The sequence below is a fragment of the Fistularia commersonii genome, chromosome 15 (genome assembly GCF_037954325.1).
Source record: "Fistularia commersonii isolate RoL2024-O1a breed Wild chromosome 15, RoL_Fcom_v1.0, whole genome shotgun sequence".
NCBI lineage: Eukaryota > Metazoa > Chordata > Actinopteri > Syngnathiformes > Fistulariidae > Fistularia > Fistularia commersonii.
Window position 1 is genome coordinate 16,326,661 of NC_141298.1, and position 26,674 is coordinate 16,353,334.

The 26,674-nt window shown below is 40.9% G+C and overlaps 1 protein-coding gene across 2 annotated transcripts in view; it reads left to right on the forward strand.

Annotated features, from left to right (window-relative positions):
• Positions 1-26,674, forward strand: part of cltca (clathrin, heavy chain a (Hc)) — a 32,033-nt gene that overhangs the window by 2,141 nt on the left and 3,218 nt on the right. Inside the window, exons 3-30 of one of the 2 annotated variants that reach the window (XM_086160571.1) lie at positions 7,491-7,698; positions 10,827-11,095; positions 11,235-11,396; positions 11,489-11,602; positions 11,897-12,070; positions 14,858-15,055; positions 16,453-16,653; positions 17,045-17,197; positions 17,356-17,478; positions 18,375-18,512; positions 18,603-18,767; positions 18,940-19,120; positions 20,230-20,393; positions 21,481-21,606; positions 21,689-21,831; positions 22,133-22,367; positions 22,454-22,576; positions 22,666-22,811; positions 22,933-23,116; positions 23,203-23,395; positions 23,853-24,010; positions 24,094-24,366; positions 24,558-24,875; positions 24,986-25,117; positions 25,204-25,314; positions 25,404-25,574; positions 25,679-25,900; positions 26,539-26,559. In XM_086160571.1, coding sequence (XP_086016697.1) covers positions 7,491-7,698; positions 10,827-11,095; positions 11,235-11,396; positions 11,489-11,602; positions 11,897-12,070; positions 14,858-15,055; positions 16,453-16,653; positions 17,045-17,197; positions 17,356-17,478; positions 18,375-18,512; positions 18,603-18,767; positions 18,940-19,120; positions 20,230-20,393; positions 21,481-21,606; positions 21,689-21,831; positions 22,133-22,367; positions 22,454-22,576; positions 22,666-22,811; positions 22,933-23,116; positions 23,203-23,395; positions 23,853-24,010; positions 24,094-24,366; positions 24,558-24,875; positions 24,986-25,117; positions 25,204-25,314; positions 25,404-25,574; positions 25,679-25,900; positions 26,539-26,559 — 4,806 coding nt within the window. The remainder of the gene's footprint in view (positions 1-7,490; positions 7,699-10,826; positions 11,096-11,234; positions 11,397-11,488; positions 11,603-11,896; positions 12,071-14,857; positions 15,056-16,452; positions 16,654-17,044; positions 17,198-17,355; positions 17,479-18,374; positions 18,513-18,602; positions 18,768-18,939; positions 19,121-20,229; positions 20,394-21,480; positions 21,607-21,688; positions 21,832-22,132; positions 22,368-22,453; positions 22,577-22,665; positions 22,812-22,932; positions 23,117-23,202; positions 23,396-23,852; positions 24,011-24,093; positions 24,367-24,557; positions 24,876-24,985; positions 25,118-25,203; positions 25,315-25,403; positions 25,575-25,678; positions 25,901-26,538; positions 26,560-26,674) is intronic. The other variant, XM_086160572.1, reaches the window with a different exon arrangement.

Here is a 26,674-nt window from a genome sequence, read left to right on the forward strand (position 1 = left end):
ATAGATGTTCGAAGAATATGGATGTTGTTTGTGGATAAAACAGCTTGTGTGAATCCAGAATGAGACAGCTCACACTCACTGTTGATGTTATATTTGTTACCTGAAAGCCAATGTTACGGCTGACTGTATTGTATTTCTGCCAATTTTAAGGCAGAATGATGAGATTTCTGTATTGCAACGGCATATTCCTTGCCCTTTAATTAAATGTGACAAGAGTCAGTGTTCTTCCCTCAGGTCAATCGGAAGTGGTAAAGACAGCATTTTCTAGAGTTATGTAGACCTAGTCAATGCCCCTTGATATATTAAATTTTTTTGTGCAATGATTTGGAACTGTCGTTTATCCTTAAACGAGTGGGAGTAAAAGAGGAAAAATTCAGAAGTGGTGTGTCACGGTGCACACTGTGCACGTACACTGAACCCTTCAGTTCACTATAGGAAATTATGTTTCATTGTTGTCAAAAGTGAGCAATTGGTTTTTGAATTGAACCAATTGGTGAAACTGATTTCACCTTCTTGTTCAGCCTTGTTGACATAATTTACGTTTGTGCACACAGTTTAACTTTCCTTTATTGAGATTGTCTTCTGCACAGAGCCGTCTGTCTCGGTAATAAGAACCTCAGGTTGTGTCGGATTCATGCCTGCTTTCACAGATTTGTGTCATTGGCATTCACAGTATCATTCTGTATGATACTGTGAATGTCCGAGGGTTTTCCAGCAAAGATTACTCATGCGTGGTCCGTTTTTTCATGCATGTTTCACAGTTTATCATTCAAGCTGATTAAGCAGAAATTTAGAAATGGTAATGAAGCCTGTTGTCCTCTCGCTTGCTTTGTCAAAACATGTAATGGGAGACTCTTGACAAACACCACAGATCGTCAAACTTCTCAGCTTTAATAATGCTGATATTGAAATGCACCTGTGTTGTCATGTCAATGTGTTGTCATGATAGTTTGCAAAGGCACATCGGGCTTTGCAGAACTTTTTCAAAAAAATGTTTATATCTAATTTATTTATTTGTCTTTTACCCGGACCCATTAGTTTGTGTATGCCTGTTACAATATTTACAGCTCCCATTTCAAATATGCAAGTGTTTTTAATTGGATTACAAATTGTTGAGTCAACTACATGTGACTTACAGGTTTCAGCTTCAAAACAGAATGTAATGTATTGGTTGTTTTTGACCTTGTAATATACTTTCGTATAAACCACTGTCATGTGCCAAATTACATGAAGCAACATAGATCAAATATATAGATTTGACTATTAACACTGCTTTGTGAATTAAAAAAAAAAAAATTACAAAAGTGTTTTCAGTAAAGGTGGTCTGGTGTTCTAATGAAAGATGCACAGATATTTCACATCAGCATTTTTCAGTTTCAATAATGTTGAAGCTCAATGCAAGTTGGCGCAAATAGTGTAACATTTTTTTCTCCTTTCCTCCCCTTTTCCTGATTTGCAGTCATGTGTGTGCTGTCATCCAGCCAACTTGCTTATCTTGCATTTTCATATATCATCCATTTATATAGTGTTAACTCCCGTTAAAAGAGGTTTAATTGTGTGAGATTCCAGTGCCTGATTTTAGCACGCAGCATCATGCTCAGTCATTCAAACTGGCACTGAAGTTCATAGTTCAAATAAACATTCATAGAAGCCCCCTGAATAGAGGGAAAACATTTGGGAATCACTTTCTAAAATTAAATGAACAAAGGCAACATTTAAGCACTAGTATCAGTCAATATCGCCATCAGTCAAGAACTGATTTCAGTTTGAAGACTTCTCACACTTGACATACTACTTTCTATCCGGGCATGGGCTGTGTGGATCCTATTCATCTTGGATTGACAAACACTTCCTCCAGTAACAGCATACTATGATGAATTTGAGAAAAAGGCGTCGTTGATTTGCGGAGGGAACACCGCAAGCTTTGGAAAAGGCATGTTGACAAGCCAAGTTTCTCATAAGAGTTCATAATGTCACAAAGATAATTTACTTTTTCTCTACGCATGGGATGATTGATAGTGCAGTTAGGTGTGCAAACCAACTGTCCTGCTGGGAAAAAAATGCAGAACACCCACAAAGAAGCTTTTTTTTCCCCAGTTTTGTCATATGTAGGTCAGCTTTTGAGGAAAGCGTCCTTCCAACATCTCGTTACGATGGTGAAAAGCTTTGAAAATTTTCAAAGCTTTTTTCCTCCTTGTGTATATGTATGCTAAAAATCACTTTCTAAATGTCAGTTTTAAGGCTGTCATTTCTAGACGGATATCAAAAATTGGTGCCACACTTTATTTATCAAGAACAGTAAAAACAAAACAGAATATATTGGGAGTGTAATTGTCAGTCAGTTTAAGCGCTTGTTTTTCTATTTTACACATTTGATACCCCCACATTTCTTAAATTTAAAGTTGTTAAAGCGGCAGATTTTTTTCTATGAATGAATCTCCTTAGAAAGCACAAAGCCAAATTGCACTGGATGCACAAGGGAAACAAAAAACATTATTGGCTGCTGCGTTCAGTCGCACAGCTGTTACGAGACATTTAGATGAGTTTGGAGAATGTTTCATTTCCTGAAAGCTTTAAAGGGCGGAAACAGAGGTGTAGCAGTTCTGTTAATTTATTGTGGAGAATTTGACCGGCGTGACATTTGATATTCTAACAATGTATATGGTACCTATAACTTCCCGACAGTTAACTAGACAGGGACATTAGTTTTGTGTCATGCTTTTTATGTTTGCATACTGCACTTTGAACTGTGCTGATCACTGACCAGCTGATATCTTGTGACATGCTGGAAAGGATACAGATCTGCTGAACACTTGACATCCCGCAGCCCCGTTAGATCAATGTTACATTTGGGTTAGGAAGAAGGAAACTGCTGTACCAGAGCCACCTCAGCGTAGCTGACCTGGCAGGGAGATGGATGTGCTTCAGAAATACATGCATTCCTTCCAATCCCTCACTTCTCTAATGCTAAGAGTAATGGCAGCCCTCTTGGTTTTTATCCCTGTGCTGGTCACATGTCCTCCCCACGAGTGTCACATGGTAGTGGAGTAGGCAGCACTGCGCCGGCCTGTTGTTTCAGTCCTGATAGACAATGAGTCCCTGGTTTCCTGTTGTGGAACACTGCCACGAAGTGCTGCAAGCCTCAGCACATTACATCGTACATCCTTCTCTGCCCTGCCTTGAACTTTTCATATGTTGCATACACGCAGCTTTTTTTGTGCTGAGCAAGATGTTGCTTTTCCTTCAGGAGGAAAGCGCAACCTGGTTGAACCAACACGTGGACCTAAGGGGGTTATCAGACATTGTCCAAATGTGTCTGCTGATTCCTTAACTTCTTGAGATTTTAGCCGGCATTGCCAGTTATTTGGCAGAGTGACTCACTCCTGGGAGGTTACAGTGAACCTCTTAGTCAGATGAAAATCTGCTCAGATTGGGCAGGCTATAATTGCAAGACTTAAATGACCCTTGAGGTGAATGAATTGTTTGGCATATGAGGTTCCCCCAGGAAAAAAAAAACATTATCATTGTAATCCCTCATTAAGTAGAGCTCTAGCTTTAAACTGTTTGGAATTTACACTTTTTTTTGTTATGGGGACTTGGCACAAATATGAAACTGCACACCCATCCAATCTTCAACAAAAGCATACTTTATAATTTAACTATACAAAGAACATTTAACGTTATTTTAACTCAGAATCAGTGTCCAGTCTATTGTACTCTTGCCAGATGGCTCATGTCACTACAAACATCTAAGCTTGGAATCAACCCTGTACAGATTAATTTCACCACTGTAATTTTCTGTGTTGCAGAAATGTCCTCCTATGCAGTTACGTTAGGTTCCTCTGCTTGCATTGCTTGGTCACAGAACTCAAGTTTTTTGGGGAAATCCACAGGTACTTCATCGGTTGCCCAGTCCATATGGCAGTTAACCAGTCGACTATAATGCAGATGTGTTCTTCATCATTACTTCATATACGGCAGGTCAATCTGAGCACGTAAAACAATCAGGCCAGACTGCATTATTCTGGACAAACTACGGGCACACTTTCTAAATTAGTCAAGGTCTATTGGAGCTCTTCCTCCGTGCTGTTACTCATAATGAATGAAGCTGAAAATAGCAGGGCCTTTTTATATAAATCTAGTTCATTCTGTTTCTTTAGTCACGATTAATTTTTCCAGTCATAACTGATGAGGCTGGATTTTTTTGTTCCCCCATGTTTCCTCGTAACTTCTACTTTCCATTACCTATACTCCCTACCTTATGTATATGTCAACTAAGTGTGTTTGCTTTGCCACGATCACCATGCAAAACAAAGACGATAAGCATATTTGTGTCGACATTTAAAATAGAGATTAAAAATCAAGGTAGCCATATTTAGCGGTAAAGTCAGCCTTTTTTTTTTTTTTTTTCTTGTAGGAATTAGAAATGTCTCTTATGAACTAAGTAAACACACATACACACTCTGAGGAAAGCAAAATTCAGGCAATGTATGTATCCATTCAAGCTTATTATGTATTCATCAGTCCAGTCAGTATATTTAGTTTAGATTGAGTGCAATGAGTTATCAGCATTCAGCATGGTATGGAAATCATATGTATATAAATGATTGCTAGATTTGCCATTCTTCTGAGTGTCAGACAAGTTGGTCGTCATAGTTTCTTAACCAGTGAAGCAGATTCTTTAAACTAGTAACCTATTTAGGTTAATTGCTTACACTCATATTAGCTTTTGTCCATTTAACCCGTTGGATGTATAGGGTGCCTGTTTTCAGACTCGTACAAGTTTTGTTTGTCAAGAACCACGCTCTACTGTGTGTTTTGGGTATTATTTAACCTTTGGCCTGTGTCAGTCATTTTCTCTGACTTATATCTTCCTCTCTTTTTATATTAATTTTTTAATTTCTCAGGAAATTAAATTAGTATTGTGGCTCTTGTGAAGGTAAACGGATGTCATTACACTTTAAGGAAAAAACAATTGTTTCAGCTCTTGGAAAATATGCTGTTGTGTTTAGAGTGCAGTCAAAACAATCTTTGACTGCACAATCAGTTTTTTTGCTGCACTTGTGCAGAATATTTGTGACATTCTTTTTTTTTTGTTCATAATTTATTAGGAACATTCATTTGATGTTGAGCTCGCATCTACCCATTATTTTGCTACCAGCTAAGTTAAAACAGCTGCACCAACCCTGGTTTCACTGTAAATGTTGGTTGCACTGATTTGTTTTACCTGCTTTTACACAAATTCATTCTCATTGTTGTTACACATCTCTGACCTGCAGCAGCGTTTTTGAGCTCGTCTCGATGGCAAAGTTGCCTGATCAGCCAATCTCCATATGTGCAGCTGTTGGCTGTGTTTGTTTTTCTTTATTCCAAGGGACAGAGGTAACCTATTCAGTGTTATTTGGATGTGCTGTGTTTCCCTGTTTTACAGATGTATTTCATTGTGAATGTAAGGGTTTCCTGCTGTCCCCAGAATAGCTGACAGATGGGAGAGAAACAGAAAGTGAAACATTATTAAATCTGTGTAGAAAAGTGTTGTGTAATAAAAGAGCATTAACCCCTCTTATGCCTCACACTGATTAAACCTGGTTTATACATATCAGAAATATCATTAAATGTAATTTAGTGTTGATTCACTTTCTTTTCACTTTTTTTTTTTTTTTTTAACTGACAGAGCGCTCTCGACTTGAACCTATATTCTGGAAATCAAATTCAAGTAGAGGGCTGCACTGGAAGTGTTTTGATAAGGTGGCTGTTAGTTATTGTCCAGAGCAGATTGATTCAGGGTCTAAAGTCCGGGTGATTTCCCTTTTGTTTGGCTTTTAAATAAATGTTGCCTTGGTGGAAAAAGGTTTCCATACTGTACAATAGCTGTGATAGATGGCCTGAGTGGTGCAGTGATGTTGCTGAAAGACTCTGTTCCCACAGCATCAAAAAATAGTAGGCTAGCAAAGCCATGTCAAACTCCCTTATTCTTATTTCCTCTTCGCTTGTAGTAACAGTTGCAAAACGTTTCCCCCATGGTTTTATCTCAATGTCATTGAGAGGGAAGTAGGTTACACACTTGTGGGAGAATGTGGGTGGGGCAGATCTTTGGTAAGGGTGTGTCCTCTCAGTGATAAGTTTTCCTTGTTTCCTAGAATTGCGCTCTATGCTGATTAGAGCCCAAGCCCGATTTAAGATGGCCCGGTTCACTTTAATTTGAAGTTCAAGAGAATTTACTGTCATACGATACAGTGTACATGTATATTATGCATTTCTTGCAGGGATACTGCATGCATACTGTATAGAACTGCTTTGGCTCAGTGGTAAATAGAAATTGGGTCTCAACAAAGATGCAAATCGTTGACAGAGTACAGAACCAAAGGAAACTGCACAAATTCTTATGACCTAAATCCGTTGCTTTTAGGTGAATCAAAAGTAGAATGGTTGCAATACACATTTTGTTCAATCTGTATTGCAATTTATATATATAGTCCCTGTGATTCATGGGATTGTACCTATAGTTAAGTCTTAACACACCTGCCCAGATCTGTTTTGGTACAGCCATCTGTTGTCTGTGCGCTCGACAGCTCGTGCTGTGTCAGGGTTTGTGTAAGGCAAGAAAAATGCCCTGGGACTTGCCTTGGCATTAAGCTGGACTGCAGAGCAGAACTTAATAATGGTGAGCAATTCAGCCATTGCTTTAGGCTTTTTGTCGAAGGAAGGGTTTTATGCACCGAATCACATTGTTTGAAAGGCTTTGAGCACCAGAAAATTGTGGACCGATGGTTAGATTTCTGGAAGTAGTACAGACTTGCTCCAGCTGAACAATTATGATTTACCTTTCATGTGCTTTGGTTCAACACCTCTTTCCTATCCCAAGTGGAGGTGTAGACTTGACAAACTACAGCACAAGTAAACAACAAGTTACAGAAAATCTGCAAAGTTGATTTTTTTTCTTTTTTTGAAAGTTTGACTGCAGTGGGTGTGTGCAGTATGGGAGCAAAGTTTCCTCTTTGGCTGAGGCTTGGAACACTTGGAATAGAATTCGTTTTCCACCCATTCTAGCTTTTTAGCTGTTATTACCAATCCACAGCTCCATATTGCCTCAGAGCTCAGTGTTGACCTCATCTGTTGGCTTGGTTTGGCCAATGCAGGCTCACCCTAGTCAAAGAATTATCATTAGCACTATTGTTCAGTCAGCTGCAGACATCAGTCTGAAACCACAAATTGTGTAAGTGTTTGGATTCTAATTTGGGCTTTCAAAAGACCCCACCACTAATTGTACAACTTCCTGCTCCCTGTCAACAGAAATTTGTTTTACATTATGTTTTTTCCTGGTTTCTCTCAGTCATAACAAATTGTATTGCTCTGGACTTAAAAAAAAAAAAAAAAATAGGAAAGTATAATATGTGTGAAAGATGTCTGTGCAGTAGTTGCTTTTTTAAACATTCACCTTTTGTCTATCCCATCAAAGGCACCTTAATGTGTCCTCCTTGCTTTCCCAGCTCCAAAATTTGGGGATCAATCCAGCCAATATAGGCTTCAGCACCCTCACCATGGAGTCTGATAAATTCATCTGTGTCCGGGAGAAGGTTGGCGAGCAGACTCAGGTGGTGATCATCGACATGGCCGACCCAAATACACCTATACGCCGGCCTATTTCAGCAGACAGTGCAATCATGAATCCTGCCAGCAAGGTTATTGCACTTAAAGGTAAGGCAGTTTATTTGCATTATCAAGGCAATATTTCCTTGAGACATTTTAGCAATTCTCCCACGTTTTTAAACACGTTAAAATACATTGTTTACTTCTATCATTTATTATAAAAAATCCCCTATAAGGGGTCTGCCACATTCAACTTAAGTTATTGAATTACTTTCATTTATTTATGTCCATACACATCCAGCTATTTTAGTTTTCCGTTGTGAAAATGTTTTTTATTGGCCAACATTTATGTTACAAGCATTTGTCCTGTAACTATTCAAAATAGCATATTTTTATTCTTTTTGTCCAGCATCCATGATTGCTTTGACTTTTTTGTTGTTTTTTGTTTTTGTCTTTTCTATGTTTTTTTTCTTTACTGCTTTCTTGTGTGTTTGCAGACGGTGAGTTGAAATTTAACTACTTTAATGTGGAAGTAAAATCCTGTTTTCAAGATGGTAAAATGCACACTTCAAAAGTGAACTTGTATCTCTTGAAATTCTTAACTTTTGGAAACTTTTTCCATGTCAAAGCAGATAAACAGATCTTCGTAAACAGGATTTAGCTTTCACAGCCTTATAGCTTGCTGGCATTCCATCATTTTTATGTGTATAAATGATTTAGAACCTGCTGTACATCTGGTAATACTGTTATTTAATCCACATCTCTTCTTAATTTTCTATTTGATGCCATCTACCATCTGTGTGGAGTTATAATTTCTCAAACCTGTTTCCCTTTTTCACGGTTTTTAATATTCGTCAATTCATTCACCAACATTTGAGACACTTGGGTTTCCCAATTCCAAAGATTAAATTGCCTGTTCGCTTTTCACACCATCGGTTATGGACATAATACACGGTCTTGGGGTTCATGGTATCTGATAGCAGTATTGAGTTGATTACAATTGTGTCAGGTGGGTCATCTATAATTTGGTTTCCCAGATAAGGGGTGAAGTAGCACCAGGAGTTTGCGAGGCTTCCCTCTTTACACATGTTATTGATCCAGTAAAGGTGTGAAGTCATCTTGCATTTTTATGGGTCCTTCTCTGGCTTTGGTCCCTCCTCAGTTTTTACATGTTATTAGCTAAAAAAAACTTCATCCTGTGGACATTTGTCGCATTACCTTCCCCTGGTCATGACAATGACATGTATGTATAAGGCTGTCTTGTCCTTCATTGACATACTGATGTCCCTCATTCAAATATCATTGATTTGGTGTAGTCTTACTACATGAAAGATGAGATTGCGCATTGTAGAATATTTTTTGTTGGGTTAATCCTCCTGTTAATGGTCCTCTGGTGCCTTTTTCTTCCAAGTGTTTTTGTTGAAATCAAACACCAACTGGTCCTCACCGAAGTGTTAGGAAATACAGTTATTAATTAATGACAGAACCTTCCTGACAAACATTTGACATCGACATGCAAGCAGATTTGAGGATCTCAGTATTCAGTGTCTGGTTGTTGCGCAGTAATTCAGGCTTCAGGGAAGAAAAGGTGGCATCCATTTTTGCAACTCACATTTTGTCTGCATTTTTATTGCAAGAAGAATTGAATGTCTTCAATGCTAATATCTCATTCACCTCCACAAACTTAAGATGTCTCAGATTATTGAAGTCCTTGCGACGATGACAATAAAAAGTGATGAGTGTTTGAGGAGCCTCAGGACCACATTTGTGCTTGTTGTAGGACCTCAGGGTCGTCACTAAAACCCCACCCCTACCCCTCTGTCTTTATTTCTAAGTCTGCTGTAATGATGCTTGTGAGCCGACCTTGAGGAGAGACAGTTTTCAGCCAAATTTCATGTTTTGAAGTCAAATACAACAGGCACGCACACAATCACGCACACAGACATTCAGACCCCTCGAACAATTGATCAGGATTTAGTTTTAAAGCCCTTTCCTTGCTCTTTGTAATTTGGCTGCTGCTATTAGTGGTCCATTTGCCACACTGCTTATTGAACCCTGATCTCATGGCTTCGAAATGGCAAGATGAACATGTCGGTTGTACTAATGCATTGGTCTTTGCTTTTTGTCATTCTGTGAATCAGTATATAAATAATGAACAAACAAGGAAGTCACACTGCTTCTTAATAAAGCTTCAGCGCACTAAATTAACTTTTCCAAAAAAAAAAAAAAAAAAAAAACAACAATGCAGGTGAGTAAACCTATTTTTAACGTTGAACTGTCATCCAGATGGGCGAAAGCGTATTCACCGCAGTCGTAAATAATCAAACATTGGAAACGTTTCCTCTAACTCTTAAGAAAAACCCATGATTGCCTAGCCCTCCCCATTCCACTAAATTGTGCCTCAATGTCTGACTGTTCTATTTCACTGTCATATATTTGACAATGCAGATGTGTTTGCCTTTTTTGTGAGTTGTTTGTCCCTGGCTTCTACACTCTCTGCTTTGTTATTACCTTTTTAAGACTCTTGATTTAATGGGGTAGGCCACGTAGTCGGACATAACAGTGCATTAAACACCAACTGAGAACGCTTCTCAGTAATCTCGTGAGAGTTTTAGTTGGATTAGTTTAATGTTATGTTTGGTTGCTCACATTTTTAAAAACAACTCATTTTGCAACTGGTGTGCCAAATCAAAAGGTTCAGTCTGCATGAACTAAGTCATTCACGTTCCCGCAGACAAACACTGAGCACCTGCAGTCTCTCAGTTCAGCAAACCGAATTGTTCAGAAATGTATATCTTTCTATTTACACATTTACGGACCATCTGAAATACATCTGGCATTGGGCAAATCTTAAAAGTGACCTCCTTGCATTGGCTTGCTAAATTATAATTGTAATTTGCCTAAAACGTACTCGCTTATGCACATGAACCTAATTTAGTACCGGACATGATCCGAAACGTAATTCATTCGCTCCATGTTTCTCTTTTGCCGATCTCCTCACACAACTTCACATATGATGCCATTTCCGACTACAGCATGTACGGCATCCCCTACCTATCTATCATGGCATTTTTGCCTGATCTATTTGCCATGATTACAAATAGTTCAAATTTGAATCTCTAATCATCTGTTTAAATGTGGTGTTCTGTGACCGTGGATGTCGACATGCTTTTTTCAGACGCTAACAGGTTTTGGGTCCTCCTCCTGCCGTGTTCTCTCCCCTCCCCCCCCCTTAGCTGCCAAAACCCTGCAGATCTTCAACATTGAGATGAAGAGCAAAATGAAGGCGCACACCATGACGGACGACGTTACCTTCTGGAAGTGGATCTCTCTCAACACAGTTGCACTTGTGACTGACAACGCCGTCTACCACTGGAGCATGGAGGGCGACTCACAACCCGTCAAAGTCTTTGACCGCCACTCCAGCCTGGCGGGCTGCCAGATTATCAACTACCGCACTGACGCCAAGCAGAAATGGCTCCTTCTCATTGGTATTTCCGCCCAGGTACGTTTCAGCTGGCTCGAGTGGATTGGAACGGGACGACTAAAACTGCAATGGTTTGATCTTGATTTTTGCATGACGTCGTGAGTTGCTACATTTGCGTGATCCAGCTCATATGTTTGTATGGCATCGTTCTCCACAGCAAAATCGTGTGGTCGGAGCCATGCAGTTGTACTCTGTAGACAGAAAGGTGTCTCAGCCTATTGAAGGTCACGCCGCCAGCTTTGCTCAGTTCAAGATGGAGGGAAATGCAGAGGAGTCAACTCTTTTCTGCTTCGCTGTCAGAGGACAGGCTGGAGGAAAGGTGAATGGAACTGATGGAATGATGGAGACATTGTCCGGGAAAAACCTCTCTGTATTATTTTGTCACGGTTTTTTGATTTATATTCAATGCAGTTGCACATCATTGAAGTGGGGACCCCTCCAACTGGCAATCAGCCTTTTCCAAAGAAAGCTGTGGATGTTTTCTTCCCTCCAGAAGCCCAGAATGACTTCCCTGTTGCCATGCAGGTGCGCATTACTTAAAGCTTACTACCTGAGTAAAACTGTGAAATCACTCGGCTTATAGATTGCCATAGAAGAACTTTACAACCAGCAACATGCAGTTCATATGGCAGTATTAGCCATGCGAATCCTAGGAACAAAATGACACATCTGCACTGCAATGAACAGAATTTAAATTTGACCTTTTGCTTCAAGGACACCATGAGTTCCAAGATAATTTATGCCGTCTTCTCAGATATTTACATGTAAACTTTTTTCGTCACGTCGTTTCCTGATGTGATTTTTTTTTTTTTCTCACAGATAAGCTCCAAGCAGGATGTGGTTTTCCTGATCACCAAATATGGCTACATTCACCTCTATGACTTGGAGACAGGCACCTGCATCTACATGAACCGTATCAGTGGAGAGACTATCTTTGTCACTGCTCCACATGAGGCCACCTCAGGCATCATCGGGGTCAACAGGAAGGGACAGGTAAGCCGCGAAGCCTGAACAATCCTTGATTTTCAGTTATCTTTGAGACATATTCCTCATTACTTTTTGTGGCTGCATTTACAGAGCTAATTCCTTGTCCTTAGGTCATCAGCAAACATGTGACATGCAAATACAAAACAAGTCAATGAATATAATGTGACACAACCAACATAAATCGTATTCTGTCGAGACCCATTACAGCATTAACTTGGTTGGTTTTTCGTCATCACTCAAGCTTAGTCTTGTTCAGGAGGCATTATAAATAATCCAAGGTGTAGCGTTTCACAGTCAGTGCGGAGATGGTTGTGTCTTACTGCTTTTGTAAAACTGAACCAGAGAGGAGAACTGGATCCAACCAGCTGATGAATAATCTTCCAGCCAGGCCACACAACACATGAATAATTAAAGGGTGGGAGGAAAACTGATCTGTGGCAATGACTAAAGTCGGTGTGTGTCTGGCTGTGTCTGAACACACAAACATGCACACAGCAGAGGTGATATAAGAGATTATGGGACCCTATCTTGGCCTGTGTGCCTCTAGTTGTTGAGGTTGTTAACCTAATAGGAAGTTATACAGACATGGGAAATTTAAGCTTACATTATTGGAAACCAAGTGATGTTATTGATGAGATCATTAGTGAAACAAATGAGGTGATTTGAAATTGACTGATTTGGGGATAATATTGGAACGTCTTTTCTTTGAACCCGACAAGTAATGCAGGGAATAATGCAATTTCTCTGCGATGTATAATGCAATCAAATATAGTATACTTTTTGCTTTATCCTATATAGCAATACCTGATTGCAGTCAAGAATTAGTGAAAAACTTTTAAGATGTATAGGAGTGAGGCTGACATTTCAATTACAAATTATAGAGGGTAACAGAACACTATTTTACTTCTTGCAAACAGAATAGTATGTGTTAAACACAGTTTGAATTATGTTTTCAACTTGGGCTCTGGTATCTACTATCATCCCTCCAGGGTTCTTCCTTTGACACTTGTTTTGAAACTCTTAATCCCTTCTTTTTTGGGACTTCTCTTCTCCATTCATTTGGATATTACAGTGACAGCTGTGTTGCAGAATTGCCATAACTAGACCACTGACATAAATGAGTGCAAGCAACAGAGTCAGGAGAGAAAAAAAGGGATCTCCCACCCATCGGCACATGATTTAAAGAGGGAGGTGCAACCTGGCGCCTTCAATCCTCTTAGTGAAAGCAAGTCCTCTCATCCAATCACATCCAACAGTTTATCCTCCACATCATTTGCAAGGCAAAGGCCTCTGATGTCTGACCTGTAGTTGTACCTTTCAGTCTTTGCTCTGGCCAGCGTAGCACTTGATATTGCGGCTTGTCATCTAATGTACTGCATTCTTTTTGTGTGCACATACATGGCATTTTATATTTTCAGCAGAAGAGAGTACATTACATTGGATTTTTTTTTTTAAATGGTCTTTTAAAAGGGCAATGTCTCGCTGCCAGTTTTTTGTCAGTCAGGTTTTTAAAAAAATACTTTTAAGGAAGTAAATGTCAGTCCAAGAATGCATTTGCTTATCTTGCTCACTCATTTGTATTCAGCAATGTTTTCATGGCATTTGATATGCAAGTATGTAAATTATGTTAGAAAACCCCAAGATCCCTGACACTTTGAATGTCTTATCCTGTAATAGATATTCTGTAATTCTATAGAGACCAAGAGATTCGACTAACTTGATACAGCCTCTTGCTAAACGACAAGCCAGGATTTCAGTGAATGTGGTTGATAATATCATTACAACACTCTTTCAAGTAAAATTAGATTTTTATTTTATTGCTGTTTTGTAACATGGAAGCTTAAAACTAGAAAGTTTCTAAAAAGCAGACCTCAAATATCTGACTACCAACATTGCAGGTTTTGGAGGCGGGACACACACACACACACACACACACACACTAAAATGAATAGATTGTCTTTGCATTACTGTCTTTGCTGCTGTGTCAATATAAAAAAACATTCTTTTTTGTATGATGATAAACACTAGCAGTGGTCAGGGCACCAGTGAGTACCAGTGTCGGTACTTTTAAGGTCTGCAACGGAAACTACTTATTAGAAAACCGCATCTCCGAGGAGTGACCGGCTTTTGCATTGTCTAGTTCATCCACATGATAGTAAAGGACCCTCGGTGTCAGAATGATCTCTACTCAACCATGTTAAAACCCTTGGCTCTGACCCACGAGCATGTTTGTAGAGGGCCAACACAGACAGTCTTTCTCCTTCGCCCTCCCCCTCCTTCCTTCATGCCCCTCTTTCATTCAACTTACTCTTCTTTTTTGTTCAGTTGCCAGAACACCAACAAAAGCCATGCGTTACACTGACCCACTCAGAATACATTTGCATTCAGTATCCACAACTCAAGGCGAGACAGTTTTTAAAGGGGTTAATGGCATCACCCGCTATAAGAGTCAGATGAGCTTGCTGTCGACTAATTTCTAGAACAGCAAGTCAATACAGATTTGTTTGTGCGGTCTGAAATGATTAAAAATCAGTTTATTCAGCACTATCCAGATGCAAGCAATTTTATTTGATGTTGTTTAGGTCCAAGAAGGCTATTTATTTCTTTTGATTTCACAAGGCGTATGTGTGCATGTACGTGTGTGTGTGTGTGTGTAATAATTTTGGCCGGAACATTTAAAGTAAAGTGAGTAGCTCCTTACTTCTCACATACTTCATCCATTGTAGGATAATGTTACAGCTAGATTTTGGCACAACCTTCTGGCACTAACTGTGCGGTATGAATCCCACTCAGGTGCTGTCAGTCTGCGTGGAAGAAGAGAACATCATCCCCTACATCACTAATGTGCTGCAAAATCCGGATCTGGCTCTCCGCTTGGCTGTCCGCAACAACCTTGCTGGTGCTGAGGAGCTCTTTGCACGCAAGTTTAACAACCTGTTTGCAGCCGGCAACTACTCTGAGGCTGCCAAGGTGGCAGCCAATGCACCAAAGGTATTAATCCTGTCAGCGTAGATATTACACCGATGACTTGAGAATTGAGACAGACACAAACATCCTTTTCCCAAGCTCGGTATTGCTCCTGAAAACTTGCAATTGAGGAAATAAGTTCATTTAAACCCTGTAACTCTGCATGCATAATTTGCTTTTCCCAACAACTAGCCATTCAATTACTGCTCAATGTGACAAGTATTTAAATGGGGTTACAAAAAGGCCGTGTCACATAAGTTGTTTTTTTGGAGCTTGTGTGTGTTTTCACAGTTCTGACCCTTGTTACTACACAACCCAAATTCTGAAACAATTTAATTACTGATTAAAAATCAGCTCTGAGCAGAAAGTAACCCCATTTAAAGGTTGAGATTTTTGAGGCACAGCCCAGTTTATTGCAAAACAAACAGTGGAGGCAATGCAATGCATTGTAATGTCATTAGTAGCTTTTATTCAATCACACCTCAAGATTGACTTCATGTAGTCCTAATTGGGTTGACCAGGAGGCTTATATGCAGTTCTATTACACTAGTAATCGGTTATTGATATCCTGCATGGCTTTACTAAATGAGCCAGCTCGAGAAATTATACTTTTGGTGGATTTCCACAGATGACATCAGCCCTGACGAGTGAAATATGAGAAATAAGTCTTGCTCGTCAGCTGGATGAATTATGGATGAAGACATTGTTAATGTTGACGCTGACCTTTAAGTCAGCCCTTCAAAAGTCAGTGTTATCGTCGATGATTATTTCCTGTGAGATGTTTACTAAACTGAGTTCCGGTATCAATTAACTGAAGATAACTATATCATGATGTAAATAAACTCCGTAATCTTTTTACACTTCCCACTGTGCATAACTAAGAATTATGGAACAAAGATAGATCAGAAGATATATTTTCCAAAGTAAGAGGTGAATAGTTATTTTTTGACCTTTTGAGAATGCCCCCTTATCAAGCACCCTGATTGCTGCTGCAATCACTATTAGCATATTTTGCCCAACTGTGGCAAGATAGTCAAAGCCAAAGAGGCATATTTAAGCAAATACTTGCAGCGCACTGTTTGAGACAAAAGGACTATTACCGTAATTTCCGAACTATTGAGCGCACCTCAATATAAGCTGCACCGGCTAGACGATTGCTATCTCGGGACTAAAACCGTCAAAGTCATCTTCTTCGGTGTCGGAGTTGAACGGATTCAGAATTTCTCGAGGATAAATGTTTTAGCGGCGTGAAGCTCGTTAGCTCCCCCCCCAAAAGTCCATATATTAGCCGCAGCGTTGTTTGCGTGAAAAAAGTGGCGGCTTATCGTCCGGACATTACGGTATATTGTTCTGCTTACATTTGTTTCCCTTTGTCTCAAACGCTAAGATGTTTGCCCCTCTGCTGACTGTTTGGTTCTCAGGGTATCTTGCGAACCCCAGAAACCATCCGCCGTTTCCAGACCGTTCCGACTCAGCCTGGCCAGACCTCCCCCTTGCTGCAGTATTTCGGCATCCTGTTGGACCAGGGCCAGCTGAACAAGTTTGAATCCCTGGAGTTATGTAGGCCTGTCCTCCAGCAGGGCCGCAAACAGCTTTTGGAGAAGTGGCTCAAGGAGGACAAGGTATTCAAGATCTCAGACCCAGTCACAGGAAGAGGTCCTTCCTGAGCTGCCTGTTTGCTTACATAGCCTTTGTTATTTGGAATCTTGACATCATCTGTTGGTGTATTTGAGGTTTCCCCTACAAGCGCTACACTTGGGTGGTTCCAAGCATTGTCAGCAATGAAAAGAGCCCCAGACACGACTTATCATGTATTAATAATATTTGGAATGCAGTGTTTTGATCCTTTTTGTTTTACTTGCAGCTACCATTCATGTTCCGAATTAAATACATTTCATTGCGTATTTCTTATTCGTCGTCAGTCACTTCCCCTGCTTTGTGAAAGCATTGTGTGTCTAAAATGTTTTCACTTAGAATTGCACACAGCACGGATTGTCTTTCTCTGTGTTACAGTTGGAATGCTCTGAGGAGCTGGGTGACCTGGTGAAGGCGGTGGATCCCACCTTGGCGCTCAGTGTCTACCTGAGGGCCAATGTCCCCAACAAGGTCATCCAGTGTTTTGCAGAGACTGGTCAGTTCCCCAAGATTGTCCTTTACGCCAAGAAGGTATGTTTGTGTGCTTAATTCCTCACAGAGATAATTGGTCTCTCTATTGTAGAATTCTTTTTCAAATTTTGTATCATGAGAAAGACTTCTGATATCTTGACAGTATCCTAAACGCAGTACGAGAGCTGATTGTTGTTTTTTTCTTTTCTTTTTTGTAGGTGGGCTACACTCCTGACTGGATCTTTCTGCTGAGGAATGTGATGCGGATCAACCCAGAACAAGGCTTGCAGTTTGCTCAGATGCTAGTGCAGGATGAAGAGCCGTTGGCTGACATTACCCAGGTTAGCGGGTTACTTTGTACCCCCTCGGAATGTGATTTTTGCTCAAATATGAATTTTGTATGAACAGTATGCTGGTAAGGTAAAACTGCAGGTATCTTTAAATCAAAACTGGAAAACCATTTTGCCCTGTGTAATAGCCTTAAATTTTTAATTGTGAAATGCGAGTCCAGTTCCTAGCACTTTGCTATTGTGTCACGGGAAGCCTTATTCATGATCTTTTCATTTGAAGGCAGCTGCCCTCTAATACAATGCTGGGAAGCCGTTCGAGTACTGATCAATTCATGGACATTAGCCCGTATACCAGATTGATTAGCCTGTTATGGGAAATGTTCTGCCACACATCCTAGTTCTGTTCCTCTCCTCTAGGGCACGATTTAGTGGATTTAGTGTGTTCTCATGGATAATTTCACTGGACCAAATTATCTTGTTAGTAATCTTTTCATTTGTCCAAAGAAGAGCACAAATATGTATAACAGGCACAATACATGCCGGGATTGCCTCTCGTCCCCCTGTGACTAAGGTCAAAGGATAGGCTGTATTTAGAATGAATAAAAATATACAAGAGAAGTTTGCAAACAGCTTTCAGATGCTTAACCAACACAATTTGGTCATATTTTTAAACAACTGTCTATTTAAAAAGCTGTACTTTTTCCATGTGCCAAAACAAGATCTGACAAGGATTGCCAGATTTTTATTGCAGTCAGAGCAGTACTGAAGAGCCATAGACGAGGATTGTTTTGAATGAGGGGGAAGTAAGCCAGTAGCTATTTATTTATTCTCGAGAGGTTTTTATAAGCATTCTTCACACGGTCATAACTGTAAAGTATAGGATTATAATTATATATAATATCCATTGTTTTCACCTTCAGTCTGATCTCTTTGTCTTATCTCTTTAGATCGTGGACGTCTTCATGGAGTACAACCTGATCCAGCAATGCACTTCCTTCCTCCTGGATGCGCTGAAGAACAACAGACCTTCAGAGGGGCCGCTGCAGACTCGCTTGCTCGAGATGAACCTCATGCATGCTCCTCAGGTGAGCACTGACCGTACTTAAACAAGGTGAGTTATTTGAGCTAGGCTGCATTTCTTCTAACCTTTTTTTGACTTTTCATCATATGTTTAGGTTGCCGACGCTATCCTGGGAAACCAAATGTTCACCAACTACGACCACGCGCACATTGCCCAACTGTGTGAGAAAGCGGGACTCCTGCAAAGGGCACTGGAACATTACACTGACCTGTATGACATCAAACGTGCTGTGGTTCACACACACCTTCTCAATCCAGAGGTAGCCTTCTGATGAAGTTAAAGTTCAAAATTCATGAGCAAATTTCAGTCTTGTTCAGATGCTCTATTGACATACTTTAAATTCCTATTTTGTTGATTTATTTATTTAACCTTATAGTAGAAATAAGTCGAAATTGTAGCACCAAAACTGACCTTTGCTCTTCTACCTGCAGTGGCTGGTGAACTTCTTTGGCTCATTGTCGGTGGAGGACTCTCTGGAATGCCTTAGGGCCATGCTGTCGGCCAATATTCGTCAGAACCTGCAGATATGTGTCCAGGTGGCCTCCAAGTACCATGAGCAGCTCACCACACAGGCTCTCACAGAGCTCTTTGAGTCCTTCAAAAGCTTTGAGGGTGAGATCTTGAATCACATTCTGTCATGGAACATGGTCGCTGTCTGAATTCTGTCTGGTTGTGTGTCATCATTAAAAATGGCTATTTGTAAATTTATGACAATTGGAGTGGTACAAAATGGAAATGTATTTAAATATTCCCCTGGCCTGTTTACTGGGATGGATATCTTGTATCTATCAGTTATGCAAGTAGGACAGTCATTGAATTGTAAGGATTGGCCTGGAGCTAATTTAGATTGCCATTTAGATCACAATAGCCCATTGCTTACCAGAAGTCCTTCAGTGGCTTCCAAATGGTCCAAAGTACTGCGGTGTTCCCCTGGTCTCTTTGCTGATCTTCACATCACTGAGAGAAAGTAATGACTTGCAGGCATTTTCAAGCTGAGAAAGATGGAGGAATACATATATATATATATATATATATATATATATATATATATATATATATATATAGACAACAAAATATGGAGTGGATTATCGGACACATGATTTCTTGCGTGCCTAAACAAATACGACAAGGAATTTATATATATATATATATATATATATATATATATATATATATATATATATATATATATATATATATATATATATATATATATATATATATATAGTTAAAGTTCATATATATATATATAAATTCCTTGTCGTATTTGTTTAGGCACGCAAGAAATCATGTGTCCGATAATCCACTCCATATTTTGTTGTCTATGACCTGTGTCGCTCCGAGTTTTATAATCACTTGTGTCAAATTCTGTCGGTTTGAGTTAGTCGTCCATGTTAAGGTATAGCTTGACACATGGAGGATTAGAACGTATGACATAATGGCTTCACAGTATCCTAAAGTCAAATGGGGGGATTCACTTCCAGTCACTACCCCTTTGAATGGCTATGATGAATTTGTGGGACTCTTTGCACAAAATTCTTAAAAATGTGCTTTATCACAACGACCCTTAGTCACAGTAATTCAAGCACAAGGTTTCTTATTTCAGTGATAGACTGTCATAAGAACAGACATTAACTTACATTTAAATTTCATTGTGCTATTGTACTAAGTGACAAAAAAGAGATTTTAATTTCACTATCTGTTTTTTTTCCTTGTCTCAGGTCTGTTCTACTTCCTGGGCTCTATTGTGAACTTCAGTCAGGACCCCGAAGTTCACTTCAAGTACATCCAAGCAGCTTGCAAGACGGGCCAGATTAAGGAGGTGGAGAGAATCTGTAGAGAGAGCAACTGCTATGACCCTGAGCGTGTCAAGAACTTCCTCAAGGTAAATCCAGATGGACAAGTGGTATGCTGTAAGAGGGGATCATCACTTGAGTCTTATCTATCTTGACGTTTATTTCTTTGACTTTGATTACTTTATCTCCTTGTCCTGTTTTGTGATATCACGTTCTTTTTTTTCACGTTGTTGTAAGTCAGATGTTTGACATGGGAATTGTAGTGTCCCAGTGAGATGTTTCAGTTGTTTTCAATTCCAAACTTTAGTCTCCTATCATTCCACTGGTGTTCCTTCATTCATTTCAAAATAAAAAAGGGGAAAAAAAACACATTAAATTTAATTTGATTTGCCTGTTTTGGTAAAGACTTTTTCAAGCACAAATCTGATGGCAGTGAATTATTTTTTGTGCTTTTCCTCCTTTGTCTTTGGAATGGCAGGACATGTATCAGGTAAATCTATCCCTCCCACCATACAGGAAGTCTCCCTTTCTCACCCTCACTTTACCCTTTATCTAAACATAGGATTGAAACTGGGATTTGTATGGAAGTGTGTATATATATACACACTTATACACCGCAGCCCATACAAGCACAGGCCTGCAACCAGGTCTCTTAGAGACCTGGTCCTAGGCAGCCATTCATTGTTCTCTGTGATTGCAGTTAATGGATAACGAAAACGGTTATACTCCCATGTTCGGAGTGTATTTTGGTAGTAAAGATGTTTATGTGTACTGTGTGCAGCCCTAGTCTTTGCAGCATGTTGTTGGATAATCTGAGGAGGTGCTCAATCCCAGTTTGTTAATCCTGTGTGATTGGCAGTATTGTGATACAGACGCTCAGTGGTCGGTGTTGAAATCATGAAGTCTACTTGCTGTAGTATTTTATCCCCAACCCAGTCCTTAATTTAAATTTGTTGCATTCAAGGAGGATTGACTTGGGCGAGGCAAAAAATAATCAATGAACATCTCACATCTACATTTTATTAATTTTAGTCAGTGTATTCCATTAAATTTAAAATAGATAAAAAAATAAAAATTGGTTGCATTAGGTTTTTCGATGTTTTGTGGTTTGTGTAGAGGCTTCATTTTGGATTGTGACACCTTTTTAAACATTTTTCTGCTGTGTGTGATAAACAGGAAGCCAAACTCACCGACCAGCTGCCACTCATCATCGTATGTGATCGCTTTGACTTTGTACACGACCTGGTCCTCTACCTCTACCGCAACAACCTGCAGAAGTACATTGAGATCTACGTTCAGAAGGTAGGCTTTCAAAGGGCATTATCGCTGTACGACTTTACATTGCAGACGTCACCTAAATATTTGTGTTCTTTACATCTCGTAGGTGAACCCAAGCCGTCTGCCTGTTGTGGTCGGTGGTCTCTTGGATGTGGACTGCTCAGAAGATGTCATTAAAAGCCTGATCCTGGTGGTCAGGGGACAGTTCTCCACGGACGAACTGGTTGCTGAAGTGGAAAAGCGAAACAGGTGCAGGACTCTGCCGATACTACACTCCTTGAGCCCCCGTATTCGACAAACTGCCTCAAAGGCTGAGGACTCTGTCAGCAGGATTAAGATCCCGTTTTTGTTTTTTGGGCCAATGGAATACGCAGCCTGAAAATGATCATTTTGCAGCTCATTTGGGTTAATACAATAAGATATGATTGAGCTGTATTGATCCCTCGGGAGACTCCCTTAGGGATTTTTTTTTTTTTTTTTTTTTTTTAAAGTCACATTCAGAGTTTAAAATTCATTATAAGAGGCAATTTTGTAATATCCTTTCCCTCAGATTGAAGCTGCTGCTGCCCTGGCTGGAGTCTCGTATCCACGAAGGCTGCGAAGAGCCTGCCACTCACAACGCCCTGGCAAAGATCTACATCGACAGCAACAATAACCCAGAGCGTTTCTTGAGGGAAAATCCATACTACGACAGCCGTGTGGTGGGGAAGTACTGCGAGAAGAGAGACCCCCACTTGGCCTGCGTGGCCTACGAGAGAGGACAGTGTGACCAGGAGTTAATCAATGTGAGGCTGCCAAATGGTGTTCATCCAAATGTCACAAACGCCTTAAGCTGCTTTTGCTAGAACTGCAATTATTTTGTCCCCGTCAGGTTTGCAATGAGAACTCCTTATTCAAGAGCTTGTCGCGATACCTTGTTCGCCGCAAAGATCCCGACCTCTGGGCCAGCGTGCTGCTGGAAAGCAACCCGTACAGACGGCCACTGATCGACCAGGTGAAATATTCTTCAAACATGAACTCCGTCTTGGGGAATACAATCAACTACATGTTACCTCTCTAAAGGTTCTCATATTTTGATGTAAGGTGGTGCAAACAGCACTGTCAGAAACCCAGGACCCGGAGGAGGTTTCAGTTACGGTAAAGGCTTTCATGACCGCCGACCTGCCCAATGAGCTGATTGAGCTGCTCGAGAAGATCGTGTTGGACAACTCTGTCTTCAGTGAACACAGGTGCTTTGTCGTGGAAGGGATTTTCTTGTTTTGTTTTGTCTACCAAACAGATTAAAATTAAAAAAAAAAAAAACAACATTGAAATGAAAGTTTGCTTGGTGCACGCTCTTCTTTCCTGCAGAAATCTCCAGAACCTGCTTATCCTGACAGCTATCAAAGCCGACCGCACTCGTGTGATGGAATACATCAACAGACTTGACAACTACGATGCCCCTGACATTGCGAACATCGCCATCAGCAATGAGCTGTTTGAGGAAGCCTTCGCCATTTTTAGGAAGTTTGACGTCAACACATCTGCTGTGCAGGTGAGTCACGACCTGGTCAAGAACTCCATGAATAACTTGGGTTTTATAAGATTTGATGATCCAATCACCTTTTTTTCTCTCTGTAGGTGCTAATTGAGCATATTAGCAACCTGGACCGGGCCTATGAGTTCGCAGAACGTTGCAATGAACCTGCGGTGTGGAGCCAGCTGGCCAAGGCTCAGCTCCAGAAGGGCCTTGTTAAAGAGGCCATTGACTCCTACATTAAAGCAGATGACCCGTCTGCCTACATGGAGGTTGTACAGGCAGCTGATAAGAGCGGTGAGTAGAAAGATAGCAGGGGAACCACTGGCTGTGCTTAGTTTGGGTTTTTTTGTTTTATAGTCTCAAATGATTGACGCTTGTGTTTCCCAACTGTCAACACAGTGTGTTAAAGGTCATTCCTAAACTAAGAAGCACATCCACAGAAAGGATGCTCGCTCACTTTTCATGAGTTGCACAATTGCTGATGAGGAGGATTTTGGAGAAAATAACTATCGGATTATTTTTAATCGCTCACTTAGGTTTTTATTCGGGAAATGGTAACACTTTCACATTGAAATAAACAACTCTGTTATCCCTACCAGTTTGGTTTTGGACCTCTCGTTATGGATTGCAAACCTTCCTAACGTGGTTGTTTCAATTTGTGGAGGTCAGGTGGAGTCCTCCTCCTGTCCTCGCACGTCTGATTCGTGAGCACACCAAAAGTGTAATGTCGGGGTTTTTTTATGTTTTTTAGGAAACTGGGAGGACCTGGTCAAATTCCTTCAAATGGCTCGCAAGAAGGCCCGCGAGTCCTACGTGGAGACAGAGCTGATCTTTGCTTTGGCCAAAACCAACCGCCTGGCTGAACTGGAAGAGTTCATCAATGGACCAAACAATGCTCACATCCAACAGGTCACCCACACTCCCGTTCGACCCAATGTGAACAGCTCAAAAAAACGGACCTTTTTCACGATAGATACATGTATTCCCCCTAGGTTGGAGATCGCTGCTACGATGAGAAGATGTATGAGGCTGCCAAGCTGCTGTACAACAACGTCTCCAACTTTGGCCGCCTGGCTTCGACACTCGTGCACCTCGGAGAGTACCAGGCCGCTGTTGATGGAGCCCGTAAGGCCAACAGCACTCGCACCTGGAAGGAGGTGTGCTTTGCCTGTGTCGATGGAAAGGAGTTCAGACTTGCCCAGATGTGCGGCCTCCACATCGTGGTGCATGCTGATGAACTGGAAGAGCTGATCAACTACTACCAAGTACGTTAAAAGGCAGCCTGAAGGTTCTTGCATGTATGTTTTCTGTCACGACTTTAGGTTTGCCCGTGCAAAAAACTTGTCCAACCATGTGCATTTCTGTTGAAAGCTGTCTTTTGGCCTATATTTTACCTGTCGACACTTCCGGATGTGAAATAACGTTGTCCCGTGCATTCCTCCATCCTCTCACCCAGGACCGTGGTTACTTTGAGGAGTTGATCACCATGCTGGAAGCGGCTCTGGGCCTGGAGCGCGCTCACATGGGGATGTTCACAGAGCTGGCTATTCTTTACTCGAAGTTCAAGCCCCAGAAGATGAGGGAGCACTTGGAGCTCTTCTGGTCCAGAGTTAACATCCCCAAGGTCCTGAGAGCAGCAGAGCAGGCTCACCTCTGGGGCGAGCTGGTGTTCCTCTACGACAAGTACGAGGAGTACGACAACGCGATCATCACCATGATGAACCACCCGACAGATGCCTGGAAGGAAGGCCAGTTCAAAGACATCATCACGAAGGTAGATCCGGACTTCTCGTCGATGTCACAGGGTTTCTGCAGTCATTTTAAAATATCATATTTGATGTTATCGAACCCGTAGCTTAACGTTGCTCTCTGCAACCTCTGCAGGTGGCGAACGTGGAGCTGTACTACAAAGCCGTCCAGTTCTACTTGGAGTTCAAGCCCTTGTTACTGAATGATCTGCTCATAGTACTTTCCCCCAGACTGGACCACTCCCGTGCTGTTAACTTCTTCAGCAAGGTAGGCATGAAGCTTTCTGAGTGTCTTAAGAGCGGCTTACGGTGGCGTTTGTTTGTTCAGATTGAGATAATTGTGCGTGTCCACAGGTAAAACAGCTTCCACTGGTCAAGCCCTACCTGCGGTCCGTACAAAACCACAACAACAAGTCCGTCAACGAAGCACTTAACAACCTCTTCATCACAGAGGAAGACTACCAGGTACCGCGTGCTACTGATGATTGACTGTATTTTACACTTGTATTATACACTTCTGTATTATACACTTCTTCCCGTTTTGTTTCTTCTAGGCTTTAAGGACATCAATAGATGCCTACGACAACTTCGACAACATCTCACTGGCCCAGCGCTTGGAGAAGCACGAGCTGATTGAGTTCAGAAGAATCGCGGCGTACCTCTTCAAGGGAAACAACCGCTGGAAACAGAGTGTGGAGCTCTGCAAGAAGGACAAACTCTACAAGGTGTTTTTCTCCAGCCAGCCTTCTTAATGAAAGTTTCTCAACGTGCCGTATGTAGATTGATCGCAAATGCTCAAACATGTCTGTGGGATCTTCTCCCCGCCCAGGATGCCATGCAGTACGCATCAGAGTCTAAGGACACAGAGCTGGCAGAGGACCTGCTGTCCTGGTTCCTACAGGAGAATAAGAAGGAGTGTTTTGCCGCCTGCTTGTTCACCTGCTACGACCTTCTGCGGCCCGACGTGGTTCTGGAGACCACCTGGAGGCACAACATCATGGACTTTTCTATGCCATACTTCATTCAGGTCATGAGGGAATACCTCAGCAAGGTGAGTCAGATACTTTTGAGTTCAGCCAAACGTTTTATATGACAAAGATTTCACACATCCAGACTTTTTCATGGAATTTTATGAAAAGGGGTTATCTGATAAGTTACAAATATTTAGAAATATCTCGATGCTGACCTCCTAAGAACAAGTGCCTGGAGTGAGATGTTTTGATATCCCCTTTTTTTTTTTTTTTTTTTTTTTATAATGTCATAAAAGACACCCATCCCATCCACACACAGGGGAGCACAGCATACGGAGCTCATATCTAAGCTTTATTTTTAAGGCAGCGAATGGACTGGAAAGCCAAACAGATCTGACAGCAGGTTCCCTTCTGGCTCCGACATATTCATGTTGTGATTTGATATCACATACTCGCCAAGCCTCAATCAATATTAGAGTCAGTATTGGAAGCTTTTAAAAATCTGCATCTGCTGTCAGAACCATTTGTTATGTTTGATGGTTTTTTTTTTTCGTTTGTTTTGTTTTCTCCCCCTTTCCTCTCCTGGACTGGTTATTTCTGTGTTTTATTAACCGCTGCAAAACATACCCCCAATTTTTTTCCGCTCACCACTTACCTCCACTTGTCAAGAGGAAATATCTTTAACTTTCCTTTCTTTGCTGCACGTTTTCTCTTGCAGGTTGATGCAATTAAGGAACAGGTGAAACTGACATGCTCTGATTTTGAAGTATTGAGCTCAGATGACTGCTGCCTTGAGAGTGCATGGTTTTAATAGTTACCACGCATTGATTTCACTCTTAGATCTCTTGAGATGA